Source organism: Bemisia tabaci, chromosome 10 (assembly GCF_918797505.1).
Source record: "Bemisia tabaci chromosome 10, PGI_BMITA_v3".
Lineage (NCBI taxonomy): Eukaryota > Metazoa > Arthropoda > Insecta > Hemiptera > Aleyrodidae > Bemisia > Bemisia tabaci.
Genome location: NC_092802.1, coordinates 12792055 through 12808762, shown reverse-complemented (window position 1 = coordinate 12808762; position 16708 = coordinate 12792055). Strand labels below are relative to the sequence as shown.

At 37.2% G+C, this 16708-nt stretch overlaps 1 protein-coding gene across 3 annotated transcripts in view; it reads left to right on the top strand.

Moving 5' to 3' along the window:
* The window catches only part of LOC109040427 (golgin subfamily A member 2), a 55790-nt gene that overhangs the window by 19899 nt on the left and 19183 nt on the right, over positions 1-16708 (top strand). For all 3 annotated transcript variants that reach the window (XM_072305411.1, XM_072305410.1, XM_072305412.1), the window contains 4 exons: positions 961-1197; positions 4286-4543; positions 7931-8146; positions 11939-12073. In XM_072305411.1, the coding sequence (XP_072161512.1) occupies positions 961-1197; positions 4286-4543; positions 7931-8146; positions 11939-12073 (846 nt within the window). The remainder of the gene's footprint in view (positions 1-960; positions 1198-4285; positions 4544-7930; positions 8147-11938; positions 12074-16708) is intronic.

Sequence of the window (16708 nt, the reverse complement as noted above, 5' to 3'; positions counted from 1 at the left end):
GACACTGCTGAAGATTTCAGAGGCTAAACATCCCACAATACAAATAAGAACATCTGCACAACCAATATCAGTTTTGCAGTACCTATTTTCAAAATGATATCGATAAAGCTTAATGAAGCTATTAAGCTCTCTCATCCTTTTTTTTATTCTAGGAAAACCAATTTCAACGTAAACTGATCAACAGTGGCTTACTGCGTAGTTTTTTTAAGAAACGGACATAACAGACGAAAAAAAACTTGCATCAATGTCCTCTGCGTCAATCTTGTCCAAAGATAGGGTAAACCTGGCCCACTGAACGACTCTCTCAAGCAATGGTTAAATTAGGCCTATGCATAGTTATATTACTGCGATAGTTGTCTCAGGCCACAGGACACTGATGACAGAAGAAGTGGATGGATATCCCTGAATTCTCTGAGCCAAAAGGCACTTAACTCTACCTTTTCGGATTTAGGCCTTCGTATCTTATTTCTAGTTCAAAGTTCGCCTTCAATTCCTCTAGAATTTGAAAGAACACCCTTAAAGATGACATAAGTCTCTTATTTTCGTATTATGTTTACAGGCAGGTACGAGGCAAAGAATGGGATTGAAAAACGTTTTCCCTTGATATCTCAAAATGGCTGAAATGGAGTTACCTAGGTACCTTTTAGCTCTGTGACAGTAAAATACATACGTATCTAATATTATCCTTTAAAGTTCATCGCTGAAGGAATTGCATATTGTATAAAAGATGGAGCCAAAGCCTCAAGGGAAACGGGAAAATTAAGCCATGAAACTTGAAGCAAATCACACCAAGTCATGGAGGATCCGAAACTTTGTTGCAAATTTGCACATTAATTAGAGTTTTTTCTTTATTGATACGATGTTGAAAAATATATTCATGTCCTCTCAGGTAAGTCTCTCTGTACCTGCTAGTCTCTCATATAAATCTTTGTATCAAGTGTTGATAATTCCGTTTTCCAGGTCTCTAAAGCTGCAGAGTCATATGAATTGCAACTCAAAACATATGCTCAAACAGTAGAAATATTAGTTTCCGAAAAAACCGAGTTAGAGCGCAATTTGGAATCTGCACGTGATGAACTGGCTTTGCAAAATTTGAAGCAGGAAGAGTTTCGTACGCAAACAGCTGCAGCTGCACATCGTATCACTGAATTAGAATCAGAGTTAAAGCGAGCTCAAAGCATGATTACAGCTCTTCAGGTAATGACACATCTTGAAGTGGTCACTGAGATATTTTTATGAGGATTATTTGTTTTCTGGTGCTGCTGGTATAATATTGTCCATGAGAACTATGAATCAATGTATTTTTAGGATTCCAGAAGGGATTTTTAGTGAAATTCTCCTTTTTGTCCACTATCGTACTTTAAACCAGAAAGGCCATCAATTGCCGTATATAATATAGGTCTCTTGCATGGTAGAGATACTGGCAAGTGTAAACTCCCTGCATAGGTGAAATCATATGAAAATCATAATTGGCTCATCTAAAATGTCTGTAATCCGTTCATGAAGGCCCAATCTGTGTAGTTTGTAAACCGCTTTTTCAAAAAATCCCCTATTTGCGGGCAGTTTTTCTTAGTGACTGACAATCAGGTTTGCTCAGAGAGAAACACAAAAAAACCTAACCTAAATGGGGTCATTCCAGCATGACGCATGAGTCATTTCATGTCAATTCAACCAATGAATTTTCATAACCATCTTAGATTTTAACGAAACTTTGTAGGTATCAAAAAGGATATTCGTAAGCCTTTAAACTTAATTTTCAACGATTTCTTTTAAATAAATCTTTATAGTCCTAAACCCAACAGAACAAGTTCTATCAGTACTTTAATTTGGCCTAGTTTTTTTCAATATCAACCAATTTTGACGGGTGAATGTTTTTATGAAAATGCTGTGATGGCAAAGGATGCCAAAAGTAGTTTTCTTTTCCTTGCAGACAATATTTTGAAAAATCTTTTTTTTTGTAGAGGTGAGAAAAGCGTGCAATTTTACTATGTTATAGCCAAGAGCCGAGATTATTAGTGTCAGGTACCCAGCAGATTTCTGGTTTGGTGCTAAATTGGTCATTTTAAAAATAAAATATCGGGGTGACGAGAGGCACATTAGCTTGTTGTGAAATTTTGATCAAGTTTTTAGAAAGTAAAAAATTCCCTCATTTTCTGATTCAAGTCCAGTCCAGTTTCAAGTCAAGTTTTACAAAAAAATATTTGAGGAAAGCATTTGTCTATTATAAAAAGGTGTTATTGAAGTGTTGGAGCAAGGGTGCTACTCTGAAATTGGATCTATTTTCGTGAAGGGTGGGACAAATAATTGGAAATCTCAACTGATTTTAGTATACAAATATGTATCTGTTTTAAATTAGATCCCATTGGCTCAAAAATTTTGTGTTGGCTGTTTCTCAAGCTGCGGAATGTTAAGTGATTTTTTTAAATTTTTATCAATATATGTGACAGAGAAAAACATTTTTAAACTACTTTCTGCTAAGGTTCTGTTTTTTCAGGAATAGCCCACAAACACTCTCCTAAATTATTTCAAACTTCCATCACCTATAATGCCAAATGATTTAGAACTCTCGTTTTGTAAAATCAAAGGAATGGGGAGAAAAAACTGAATGAAAACGATTGAAATCTCACACAAGGAAAAGTCTGGAAAATTGGTTTATTCTTTAGCTTTAATAGTAGGGATTAAAATCTAGTTGAGACAAGTACTGTTTTCAACCCAATAGTGGTGTCAATCAGTATAACGAATCGAGACCGCTTGTAGAGAGGAGACTTGCTCAATGTTCTGCACTTTGTAAATGGGTTCCGACCCTGATTCCAAGTCCCCTCATCCCTCCCTGAAAAATTCCCAGCCAGTCGAGGCCAATCAGACTGTCCTTCATATGGGTATGTAGGGGAACATACCATCAGATTTATATGTATATCCGTACTCATATGTATGAACATACCATCAGAGACAAAGAGAGACCCTCCACTGGGATCTCGGCAATGGTGGAAGCTTTTACTTTCGGAACTCAAACATTCAACTGTTGATCTACCTACCAGGTGGCTACTTAATAACGTGTCGAGTATTTTGTTTTGCAAACAAACTTAAGTTTGGTGAGCTTGTCTGGTTCATGTTGTCACCCAAAGCTCATCATCCACCTAGTAAGTAAGAGTAAAATGATAATTTTCCAGAAAGCAAACCGTTTACTCCAAACCGGAATATGCACAAAAGAACCTCTTAGAAAGTAGTAAATCAAACAAGAAATCATGATGAGGTTCCATGAAGTTTCAAAAGTACCATGAAAAGAGGCAAATCCACGCTAAACACTTTCTTCAAATGAAAAATTACTTATTCAGTACACTACAGTCTTTCCGGTTCTCAAATAACGGCCGGGTTCAGTTGTAAAAAATACGTTTTTACGCATCAACAGATCTCTTCTAATCTAACCAAAATCAGCTTAACCAACGAATTGTTACTTTTCTATTTTTGGCAGATTTAGGTAACAGTTGAGGTATATTTTTCAGTTCTTAAAGTGGATTTGCGAAAATTTTTATTCTTGAAGTCATAAGAGGGGATTGAAAGATAAAGTATGTACCTTAACTTAACAAAGATGAAGACATGTGCTATTGAAAAAATTTGTTTTATTCCACAACTGTATTACATATAAAATATAAAGTAAAGTAAAAAGTAAACAAAAGCATAGTAAGCATAGTAAGTAAAAAGTATGCAAGTAAGTAAAAGTATGCAATCCTGATTCTGTCTGCTTTGTTGCTGGTTCTAAGGTTTTGCTAATTATAGGGTGTCCCTCATCATCAGGTTTTATCATTGAAAAAAAAGTGGACGGATAAAAGAGGAAACCCTCAAATGAACATTGCTTTTAGAACCAACTCACAAAGCAAACAAAAACAGGATCACAAGAAATTTAAGTCCATTTTCTAAATTCAACCTGATAAAAATGAACATAGAACATACTTTTAATAAAAATTTTCCTTTTAATATTTTATATTTTAGTACTAGGAATAAATTGTTTGCCTAGTTTTTGTCAGTAGAAGGGGTTATAGCTGATAATTGCTTCTCATTAGACTACCTTAAGTCAGTTACCTTGTTATAATAGAGGAAGAGCTGCCAAAACTAGATGGAATGGTGAAAGTTTCTGCTGGTTCTAGTGTTGGCAAAATGGGTTTGTAGAAACAAGCTCTCACCAGGGAATTCTTGAATTAGTGGATTTCAAATTCTAACCCTAATACATACTTATCTGCAACTATATGTATAATTCTACCATTTACATTTTTATTGTACTCACAAGAATTGCAGTTTGGAGTCTCGTCTGCAAAAAGCTGAGCTTGCAGCAGAGGAATCACGTAATGAGTTGATGGAATCACGGGCACGCTTGGAGTCAAAATCTGTAGAGTTGCGCAAAGCAGAAGAAAAGTGTCGTGAGACTGAATCTGCTCTGTCCCTTGCAACGTTAAGAGTTCAACAACTGAGCAATAACGATGGAGCAGAGAATTGCGACAATGAACTCAAGGTTTTGCAAGAGATGAATGCAACACTCACTGCAAAGGTTTGTCCATGTTACAGAGCCTCTCATTGTCATCAAATGTTCCTGGATATCTCTAGTTGCTGGCATCTCTCAGCAGTCTCAGCATCTGGAGGCTGAGTCTAATTATTATTTTAGCAAAGATCAAACTCTTGGTTCAAAAAGGAAGAAGATCTAAAACGTAAACATAAGTATCAGTAATTCCCAAAAAATTGCTGTGCGCTTGTGGCACAAGTTGTCTCAAGTCTTGACCTGCAAAAGTCAGGTACAATTTCACTTTGGTCTGAATAGCCTCGAAAAAATCAGAGAAATTTTTTCGAAAATTGGCTGGGAATCCTGCAAGAAATTGCTCCCATTGATTTCATGAGTATAGGATTTTTTCTAAGCCTTAAATTTGATTGATATCTTCAGAACTTTCCTGTCCCACAGTCTAATTTAAGTCTGCAGTTTTGTTGCCTGGCAAAACTTCTGGGTATTTCCCTCGATATTTTGCAATCTAATCATGCAGTGCGAAAGAATAATTGAGGACCATGCCGGAAGAAGGGCGTATGTACAAGGTTCAGCGTTGTTAGAGAAACGCATTTGAAGATTTGAAATGGTGTCCCAAAAAATGAGATGCAGCAGTTGGTTAAACCAAAGGCAATTCTCTTAAACTAGATCCTACAGCTTTGAAATCCATTAAAAGTTTGAAAAAAATAAATGATCTGCCCTCTGTAATCATTGGACAAAGTGAGCCAGAGATACGCCCTACTTTCGAAATCCTTGTATGTACGATAAAAAAAGAGGATCGTTTTTTTTTCGATGACTCATAAAGTAATGAAAAAGAAGAAAATCGGGAAAATGACTTTCTGCAAATACATTTCAGTATTCTAACGAGCCAAAGTTTTTTAAGATCGGGTCACTGGTTGCAAGGAAACCCAGCTTTTTCCGGGCGCACTTATGATTGCTGAAGACACTAAATTCACTACTACGTTGATTTCCTTCTTTTGTATCTCGTGACGAAATTAATTTAAAGCAAATCAAAGAAAGTTGTTTCTGCAGAATTTCTTCAGCTTTCTAACGAGCTAAAATTTTTTGGAATTGGAGGTTCATTAGGGGAAAAAACTGAACTTTTCCGGTTGCGTGTACATGAGAAAAGTGCATTGTTTTTGTTTCAAAACTGATATAACTCGCTGTTGCACCTTATTGAGTCTGGGGGGGTCTCCAAAGGTGGTCAAACACTCAATTGGTTACGAATTGCACCCATTGGATTCTGTTTTGTCTAATTTCAATTACCTCTTGCCCCCCACCCCCCCCCCCCCCCCCCCGGTATAGGATATGCCAATCGACCAGAAATGAACCTTAATGGTATAGCGGTTTCTTTTTATAATTGTTTTTTCTTTGGTTGTCTTTTTAAATTGTGGAATTTCTTTTACCTTTGAGCCGAGTGTTGCTTAATAATTTGATACATTGTCCGTAAAAATGAACTTTTCAATGGCCAAACCTTCATCACCGAATGATTCAATTTTATGAGAATGGAAAATGCGTCAATTTAATCATTCCCAAAAAATAATGCCCATATAGAGAACTTTTCTTGTCATTTTTCAAGAGTATCTGATGGAAATTCTGTAAACTCTTGTCTGTTAAAGCTTCATTGATCTTAAAATGTTGCCAAATTTAATTAACTCTTAGATAAGATACGCCCCCTGACCGCTTCACGCTCCAACCCCCCAAGCGCTTCGTCGGTAAATCATTTTCCATAAAAAACCCATGTTGAATATTCTGTAGTTGTTCATGCGACAGATTTCCACTTTTATTGATTAAAAAACTTAAAATTTGTCCCATGTTGCAAAATTTCTGCAATATTTTTTGTAATATTCTCTAGAAGTATACGTTCGCGCCTGTGTGTAAGGTGGCTAATATACATATATAGGAAGTTCCATGCTGCGCCGCGTCATCATAGCAGCCATTTGGGAGATTTCATGATCGCGTACTTGTATCTCACATCAAACATACATAGAGTCACGAGAATTTGTTTATAAACTTATAACTCCGAAACTAAAAGCTTCGGACTGCATTTTAACATTACTTATGTAATGTGCAATAAATCATAACTCTCACATTTCACGTTCTGTGATGTACAGTAAATAAAAATGAATAAATAATCATTCTGTTCGGCTAAAACTATTCCTTCTTATGAGAACAAAATGGAAGTGACACTTCTTTCACCAGAAAACAGGTAAAAATCCATATCACGGAAGGCAAAATGTGTAAATAAGGAGAGAAAGTTCGTTGGCCGGAAGAAGAACCTATATTCGGTGTGCTTCACTAGTCAAATATTCACGTAACGAATCGACAGACTTTTCTCAAACTTGGAGGATACTCTTACTATTTGACGTAGAATCAGATAAGCCGAATGTTGAAAAAAGGGCGCATCTCGAGATACGCCCTTCTCCCGGCATGGTCCTCAATTTAAGGTACATCAGTGAAGTAAGAAAGCAATGGGTATGTTGCACATTCAGCAAGAGAGGAAACAAAGTGTTGTCACTCATGGCAAGTCACTCTAAAATCACGATGATCACATTGGTAAAGCAATTACCTACAGTGGTCCTGATCTGCCCAAAAAAAAGAAAAAAAAAAAAAAAATTGCAACATTTTGACCTCCTGCTTCTAAAAGTATACTACGAAGTATCACCTTGGTTTTACAACACGCAAAAGTAAAAATGGCCACCATCATGCAGCAAACTTGTTTAATGAAAAAAAAACGACTTATTAAAGGCCTCTCATCCAACACCTTAATTTATGTACTTGCCTTCCAAATTACACTTAATGAAGGAAGGGTATTTTTTCTTGCTTTTTATTTTGACTGTGTCACATGACAGTGGCCATTTTAAGTTTTGTTTGGAGTCATGAGATCAGAGCAATTCATCATTATGAAATATGATATCTTTGATGATCTTTGCCTTTGTCTAACTTTTGAAGCTGGAAGCTCAAACATGTGGGGCTGTTTTTTTTTTTTTTTTTTTTTTTTTTTTTTTTTTTTTTTTTTTTTTTTGCAGATTGTGAGGCGAGGACTAAATTTTGGACTTTGGGAGTATGTATTGAGCAAATTGCACAGAACATTTTTTTTACATGTGTCCAATTTTTTCCCTCAGAGGACAAAAAAGTTTCAAAAAATGTACTATGTACTGGCCAAACTGAGTTCCCCTGTTTCTGTGTAAGCAATTGCAGAATTTAATTTAATCGAAGATTGACCATTATCGTAGATACTTTCATAAGAAATTGTTCCTCTGATGACCATATGCTTTTTCTATTTATTTATGCCAGTAATTTTAATCATCATGAAGCTAATATTCAGTGCCTCAGTGAGGACTTGTCCTCATTTTTTTGTAAATTTAGGTTTAATGTACATTGGTTTCCATCATTTTGTAGGTTGCAACTTTGGAACAATCTCTTCGAGTTTTAGAATTAGAGCGTGATAATGCCTCTGCTCACTACCAGTCATACGTGAGGTCTCTCAACTCAGAGCTGAGCTCATTAAAAAGTAGGTTTGAGGGAGTCAACAACGAAAAGGATCGGTTGGTGGCCCGAGAGGAATCACTTGTCCAACATGTTGCTGATCTTGAGAAGCAGCTACAACTGCATCAGGTTTGTTTAAGAAGATTTGGACTATATTAGATAGGAAAGAATCAGCTTTGTTGTTGTATTAGTCTTTGATCGTCATTTCATCTCTAGTGTTCAATTTTCCAGCATTTTTTTAGATGCTCAGAGCCGTGTTTTTGAACATAAAATAAGAAGATAAAACCAAAAGAAAGTAAAACGAACTGTATTTGCGGGTAAAACGAGTATAGCTGACAACGGTCTGTTGTCTGCTGCGATTTAATAGTGGTAGGTGTTGGACCTTGTGTTGACCCGCTGATCTGCAAATGCTCTGTTGGATCCGCTCTTAGTTTTATTGTCAGTAAAGCTGGTGGTATAACCAGGTAGGTGACCTGATTTTTTGTTCAATTACTCAGCAGATTCTTGTCTTCGAAAGTTTGTTGCATTTGATTGATTCCTACCCTAACCACTCCAAATGGCTCTAAAATTTATTTTTTGGGATGTCAACTTTTTTCGAGTGAAATTCAATAGGACCTGGTATCTTGTGTGATTTTTCAATGTCTTTTCCTCGACGATAAGGAAAATAATCAAGAAGGATGGAGGAGGAAGACTTCACACTAAAACTCAGGAGCCAGGATTTTTTGAGACTAGAAAAACGAATTTGTTGAGATTTTTTTAAAAAAGCTAATTTTTTCGAAATGGCGGAAAATTGGCATTTGTGAAGTTCACCAATGAATTTGGTAACCAGTGGCACTTAGGAATGGAAAAAAGGAATCTGGTCTTATTTTTTGAATTCATTGAAGCCTTTTCAAAATTGTGGCCAAACTATTGGCATTTTAGCAAAAAATTGGTTATTTTGAATAAAGCTCACCAGATTTGTCTATCTTGTCTCATAAAACCCCAGGATACTGAGTTTCAGATAAATTCATCAAATAAGAGCTGAAATGCCAAAATTTTAAAGTTTCTTAAAAGCCGACCACGGTGTCGTTATATTAGTAACTAGCGAAATGCCCGTGACTGGAGTCACGGGTCTAGAGGCCGCTAAAATATCTGTAACCCCGAAAAAATGGTGGTAGGGGAGCAAGACATGCCATAAAAAAAATTATAAAATCGATAGAAAAATGTGTTGAAGGGAGAGGGTGATGGAGTTAGAAAAATGAGCTGGGGGGAGGTAGAATAAATGCTGGCAAAGAAATTAGAACTAACCTAACAATGATTTGAAAAAAAAAAAAGAAAAATGAAGAAAGAAATTGAAATAATACATCAGCTGATGGCAAACAAAGGTTACCGAGGAAACCAAGGAATGGAACTTTCATAAAAACAGATTAGTGGAAAACAGCGTAAGTAGGGCACTTGCGTTAATTACCGTTTATAAGTATACGGTAAGTGCGATTTAACCAAAAATCTTTACAGTTCTTTATGAGATCAAAGTGGACAAAATTACAAAATTTGAATAGGCTAACGTAAATCTAACGATAGTTATTGTGAACGAAAGAATTGACGACATAGGTCGGGTAACTATTATAGGTGGGATCTTAGTCGCAGAATCCGAATTTTACAATCCAAAAAGCTTCAGATAGAAAGGGGGGGGGCAATTCAAGAAGGCGGCTAAAATGGGCTTCCTGGTGAGAAACTGGCTTTATACAGGGTGTCCAGAAGCTAGCGTACTTAACTTTCAGGATCGATATTTCGGCTCAAAATATGACTTTTTTTCCCATACACGTATGCCTGAAAACGCTTTATAAGTGAGCTATGCGCTCCCAAAGTTGCCATTTTTTTCTTTCAAATTGATGTAACTCCTCCTTATTCAGTCGTAAATGGCTATTAAATTTGTGCAGGGAGGAATATTTTAGCGTGCTATTCATTTGTTGTGTTCTCAATTACGTACATCTTCGGAAGATGATGTTACAAGCGTCCCCGAATTTCAAAATTGCGATAGCTATTTTGGTAGATGATATTTGTAAAAACGGACTACGGCACGAGGAAAAACGCTAAAAATCAGGGGCACAAAGCACTACACAACATTTTCCAGAAAAGCGTTATTTCGATGCAACAGAGCTTTGAAGAAGTACCAGATTTTCGAAGCTCCTTGTTAGGTAGACAATTATTACTGCAGGGATAGTGATGAAATTGCCTACAGAGCAAGGGGCTTCAAAAATTCCGAAGCTTTTGCGACGGCTCTTCCAAGCTCCTTGCTACGCAGGCAATTATCCTTTCTTTGCCATAAAATCAAAGGATTACTGATTTGCCATTGAAACCATGAAAAAACTTAGTAAACTTTCCTAATTATTAGGGAACAGGGCATTATCTATTTTGAAGAACATAGTCCGATTTGTTGTGAAATGTTCGGGAAAAAGTCCCTAAACCCCCCCCCCCCCCTCCGGTAACTTTTGAACGGTTAGAGATAGAAAAACGAAACTTTGGAAATGTTTCTATCTCTAAGGGGACCATCTTCTAGGGGGGTCAAAATTTTTGCCCCTCCCTCGAAGGGGTGGGGGGGGGGCAACTTTTTTCTTCTTCTAAATGGTAACCCCTATCTTGTGATACATTGTTGTAAGAAGCATTAAAAACTAAGAATTTTGGCGAAAATTGCACCTCAATATCTTAATTTTTGACCAAGTTATAACGGGTCAAAGGTCAAATTTGACCTATTTTCAAAAAATCATAACTCCGGTTCAAATTATCGTAGAGAAAAAAATAAAACGGGAAAATTTAGAAAATTGTAAGCAATTTTAAGTAAAAATCACAGAAACCACCTCTAACTAATTTTAACTCAAAATAAACAGGGTCTCGATGAAGAGTTCCGAGAACCTGGGAAAAGGATAGTATAACACTACGAAATTAGAACACCTTTTTTCCGCTCTTCTTTTTGTTCTGAAATCTTCCTTTACATGAGCCCTTCGGAGTTTTGTCATGCACCACAGCGAATGAAACAACTTAAATAAAATTCCATCAATTCAAACAGGGTCTCGATGAAGAGTTCTGAAAACCTAGGAACAGTTTAGTATAACACTATGAATTTAGAACGCTTTCTCTGCTCTTCACTTTTTTCCTGGAGGTTCTCTTCACAAGAGTTTTTCGGGCTTTCGTCGCTTACCATGGCGAATAAAAACAACTTAAATAAGTTGCATCATTTCAAATAGAATCTCGGTAAAAAATCCGAGATCCTAGAAAAGGAAAGAAAAAAAAACTAGTACAGCCCTCGCGAGCTTAGAACTTCACCTCCACTTTATTTCTTCCGCAAAAAGGAAATCAACTCAAAATTATTCAGAACCGATCGTCATGAAAAGTTCCCACACAGGGACAACAAGATCCCGCAAAAACGGACAAGCTATCTTTCCCATTTATCAAAAAATAAAATAAAACCAAAATAAAATTCAAGCAACCCTCACGCAGCAGCGGGAACCAAAAGGAGCAAATTTAAATTCCCCGTGCTAACGCAGCTCCCCATTGGTGCACTGCTGTATGCACTTGCCCAATCAAAGCGCCGCTGGCGTACTGCAGCGACCGAGCGGATACCAGGAGCCAATGAAATCAGTCTACCTTTGGCAAAGCTTGAGTGCATGACTCTTGAAGAACGAAAAGATTGATATATGACACAATATGCCTTCACCAACGTGTACACGGGACATTCGTTTTGTTACCTATGCCCCCATAGCACTCAGTTCAAAGTAGGCTTTCCGGGTGTGCGGGCGGGGGGGGGAGTCTCGACCTTTCAGAGGTCAGTAACAATCTAAAATCTAATTTTTATCAATAGCACCTGCTCTTGCAGTCTGGTGGTTGAACCTTTGATAACCCTGTATTCTGCATCAAATCATATTTGTCTCTTTTTTGTGTCAGGTTAAGATCGATGAACTTAATGCAAGGAACACACCTTCAATTCCAGATGCTGAAAGTGGTCTGACATTGAAGGAGAAGAAAATTGCTAGCTTGGAAGCGGAGAAAGAAGTATTGAAAGGAAAACTGCAACAATTGGTATATTCTGATCTTTCCTGAACCTGCTTCACATTAAATTCTTTCCATGAAACTAATATTCAAATCTTGGCAAACTTGGCTTTTAATATATTCTGCTCTGACAGAAAAAGGATGAAAAAGAAACCAAAATAGCACTGCCAACATTTTAAGATGCTCCTTAAATCTTTAGTGACATGAAATCTTATAGCACCAATGTCATAATTTAATCAGGACGTGCAAAATCCGCTAATGTCCATTTTTCCAGTCTTCAGTTTTTTTAGTGCATAATACTTTTAAAGAGTTGATACAACCATAAAAGTGACGATAGGACTCGTTTTGGGATTAAGAAAACCGCAAGACAAGTTTTAACACCACTTTCGTGATTGCCACGAACTCAGAAAAGGATTATGAAAACTCAAATAAAATGAAGATTGGAAAATGGACATTAGCGGTTTTCGCACGTTCCGATTCAATTGTTGGAACCTTTAAATGCAAATCTCTCATGTGGAGGTTTCAAGATCAGGAAGTTTCGATGTGTCTGTCAAAATATTAAAGCTAGAGATTTAAAAGGTGATTAAAATAGGTCTTGTTGCCCACGAGATATATGGCCAACTGAGAATACAGTTCCGGTAACATCACACAAAAATAAATAAATACGTGAAATAGTCTAAAATTCACTCCTGAATACAACTTTTTCTGCAAGTTTTAAAAAAATTCCTGTCCATAGTCTGTGGCAACCAAGCTTGCTGTGAGAGAGGTAAAAAAAGACAACTTGCTTGAACCTTGCAAAATGGCATCAGTTATCCTCACATATAATAAAAGAACAACTTAATTTGGGGAAAAGGCTGCAAATAAAGAAAAAGGAATAAACAAAACCCGGAACGTTTCAAAATAATAACAATTTCATTATCAACCGGAAAATAAATTAAAAACAAAAACGAGCCGTCGCTCCGCTGTAATTGCGAGACCGAGACTGAGTCCGGACGAGTCTCGGTCTCGCAATTACAGCGGAGCGACGGCTCGTTTTTGTTTTTAATTTATTTTCCGGTTGATAATGAAATTGTTATTGTTTTGAAACGTTCCGGGTTTTGTTTATTCCTTTTTCTTTATTTGCAGCCTTTTCCCCAAATTAAGTTGTTCTTTTATTATGTGTATTTTGGCTGATTAAGTTGTTTCTCATTCTTACATATAATTTTATGGTTATAAAGCATGGTTTTATGGTTCGTTCTTTTTCTTTCTTTTTTTTAGGAAAAAGCAAGAATAAAGTCATTAAAGTAATTGAAATCCTTTGTGACGAAAGCTGATAATGGTTTGCAATAGAGTTGGGCCGGGTATCCGGCGATTATCCGGATTGCCGGATTATCCGGTCGGATACGATTTTTGCGAGTATCCGGATCCGGCCGGATAATCGCGCTATCCGGTTTTTGGACCCGCCGAATAGTGCTTTTTTGGCCCTGAAAATTTCGATAAATTTTTGGTGATATTCTTTCTTTTTTCTTCCCTATCAATACAATTTTCTGTATTTTTTCCTGAAACTTATGACTTTTTTTTCTTCTCCTTCAATACAGCTCTGTTTATTTTTTTTTCTTTCAACATGAATTACATGCTGCTAAGTCTTGAACAATTTTAATCAAAGGGTACACACGGCGATCAAGTCGTTACCTTCTTTTAAATTGAAATATTTCCAACGCGCACTCGCGCTTTTCGGCGCACTTTCAGTCATGGTAATTGTTCGACCTTTATTACCGGAATAACGCACATGTTCTGCTAATTGACGCGATCGCAACGTTAATTCCTTAAGTCCGCGACCCGCGTGTTTCACTTTCATAGATGCAGGTGGATAAGAGAATAACAAACAACAACGCCACCAACATATGCATAATTCCCCGTTTTTAGTCGGTGCAAAACTCCGCATTCATCGTAGTGTCGCAGTTTCGCAGCATTCGTCGTAGTTTCGGTAATATCGAAACGAAGGCCAATTAAGTTTTTGATCGGTTGAAACATCCATTTCTCTCGTTCATTTAGAGATTCTCATCAACAGAAATTGACCAAATAATTTTCCGTCAAGACTCAAGACAGGCTTTGATTTGCTGTGACTTTGGATTGGCATGCGGCGGCGCACGGTGGATCGAAACCTGCAAAAAGTCGGACATGGGCGATTCTCACAAATAGTCATTTCATTGATGTAAATGTCTTCCCAAAGAGTTATATTTTATGACACAGGTATTGGTTTTCAATTTTTTAACCCCAGTTTAACGCACACAGCCTCCTAAAGTGGCTCAGGCGGCACTCGAAAAATGTTGCCTCACTCGGGACAAACCGTTTGCCTGTTGGTATTTCCCTCTGATAGATTTATGACAATTTCTGACTAAAGTAGCTTGTCCTCCTCCTTAAGTAGAATATATTTCACTAATAACAAGTTAAAATATCGCTATTTTTATAAGCGGTATTCTTGCTTAAAAGTACCCTCCTCAATACCGTAAAAATAAGAATATAGCTAGACTTTTAACTAGCTATTTCAGCGTATTTCAGGGAAACCTTTGTATAGCAGTGTTAACTGATCCCTGAAGATTCATTATCAAGAAAAATTGGCTGCCCCAAAGTGCCATTTTGGGAACAAAGCTTAAATGATTTTGAAAAAGTGAAGTTCATAAAATGGTGGCTCGAGAGAATTCGAATTTCACAGGTCTGTGGCGAATAAACACCGGGCATTTGATAGGTGATCTGTAAGTAATTTTTAGTGCTGAGTCCGAAAATGACCTTGGTTTTTCTCCAACACCCACCGATTTTCCGGAAATTGAGATTTTCCACTTAAAATGGACTTTTCGAGAAATGTGATTTTCCGGAAAACTGGTGCATGGTAAAGAGAAACCAAGGTCATTTTCGAATCCAGGAGACAAAAATACATGAGAAAACATGCCTTGCGTGGTTAAAAAAATGTCCACGTTGGAAACAGATAACTGGGTTTTCCTCTCAAATGTCCTAATCGACGCATATGATACTGATCCGTTTGTTTTGCGTCTGAAAAGACGGGAAAATTATATCAAGTTGGTGTCTAATGGAGCATTTTTCATCTACTACTTGATGCTAAAGTCAAAAATGGCCTAAATTCTTTTCTATCTTCTAACTATTTCCCAAAAACTCGCGTTTTTTGACATCGGATTTTTTTTTTTTTATGTTTAATTTCTTCGGAAAATTAGAAGTTAATAGAGAAAATTGAGGTAATTTGAGCTTCAGCAGCAATCATTAGGCCGAAGAAGCTCCATTAGATACCTAAGTATAAATAAAGGCAGTGTACAATGGTGACTCACGGGGCCCTTAATTAGGAAGGCTCGAATAATACATGATTTGTGTTGATTGATGTGTATTTGATTTGTATTTTTCTCTCATATTTTTCCCCCTTGTCATTTTCTTTTGTTAGAAAGCTAAAAAGGTGCCCCAGGAATGAAGGGGAAAGGAGATCCTCTGTTTTCCTCTCAACATTTTCGGATTTCTATTAATTCATTTTTTGGGGGAGAGGAGGGGGAATGGTAAAAGAGATGAGTAATATACGTCTTATATACGATATTTAAACATTTTACCGGAGAGAAAAGTCCATTGAACACTTAAAACTTCGATTGAAATGAGTGTAGAAAGTTTAAACTTATCTGTTGTTAAACAATATCTCTTTATTTATCTGAAATTGAGCCAAAATACATATCTAAACCCAATAATCAGGAAAATAGTCATCAAAAATGAAATCTGCGACGAAAAATACATAAGAATCATGTATCCTGATTTGTTTTATGAGCGCAAACACTACGTAAATGAGCAAACCAAGTCGCGTGATGTGCCATGTCCGGCCTGCCCTATGACTCGATCCACCGTGCGGCGGTGCTTTCAAAAGTGTCAGATTGGCAGCTGTTTTCCACTTTTGTTTTGTTTACATTTCTGACTTCTGATAACACCCTCCTGCTGAACATATGAGCACAGCTGCGAAAAGCTAGAAACTGCCTTGCTATATTTATGACACATATTATTTGTCAACCATGATTTTTAATGGAACGCCGTTAGTGTCAAAACCCTTTTCTTGCGCGCGCGGAATTTTTTCTGGCGCGCGGAATATTTTTCCGGCGCGCGGAAAGAAAAAACCCGTTTTCGATGAAAATCTCTGAATTTCCGGATTCCGCGCCGGTTTTCGATATATTTGCGCCGTTTGTGTCAAAACTATTTTTGTCGGCGCGCCGCTTCAAATCTGTTCCGCGCGCAGAATTTTCGATATATCGATTCCTGCTCGCCGTTTGTGTCAAAACTATTTTTTCCGGCGCGGCGCTCCAAATCTGTTCCGCGCGCAGAATTTTCGATATATCGTTTCCCGCTCGCCGATCGTGTCAAAACTGTTTTTTGCGGCGCTGCACCAGAAAATAATTCCGCGCGCCACTTTTTCGATATATCGATTTTTCCGCGCGCGGAGAATATTCAAACAACCTACAAATATCTACAATCTCATGAGAATACCGGACCCTCAAGTGATAATTGACTCCAAAACCATCTTAGCAAGAACTGAAATCGAACTATACCAGGAACTAGAATCCCACATAATCAGTAACCAAATCTCATGTTAAACTTTCCACCATTTAGCGGTGGCTGTTTGTCTACACGACTAAGGCCAATGAA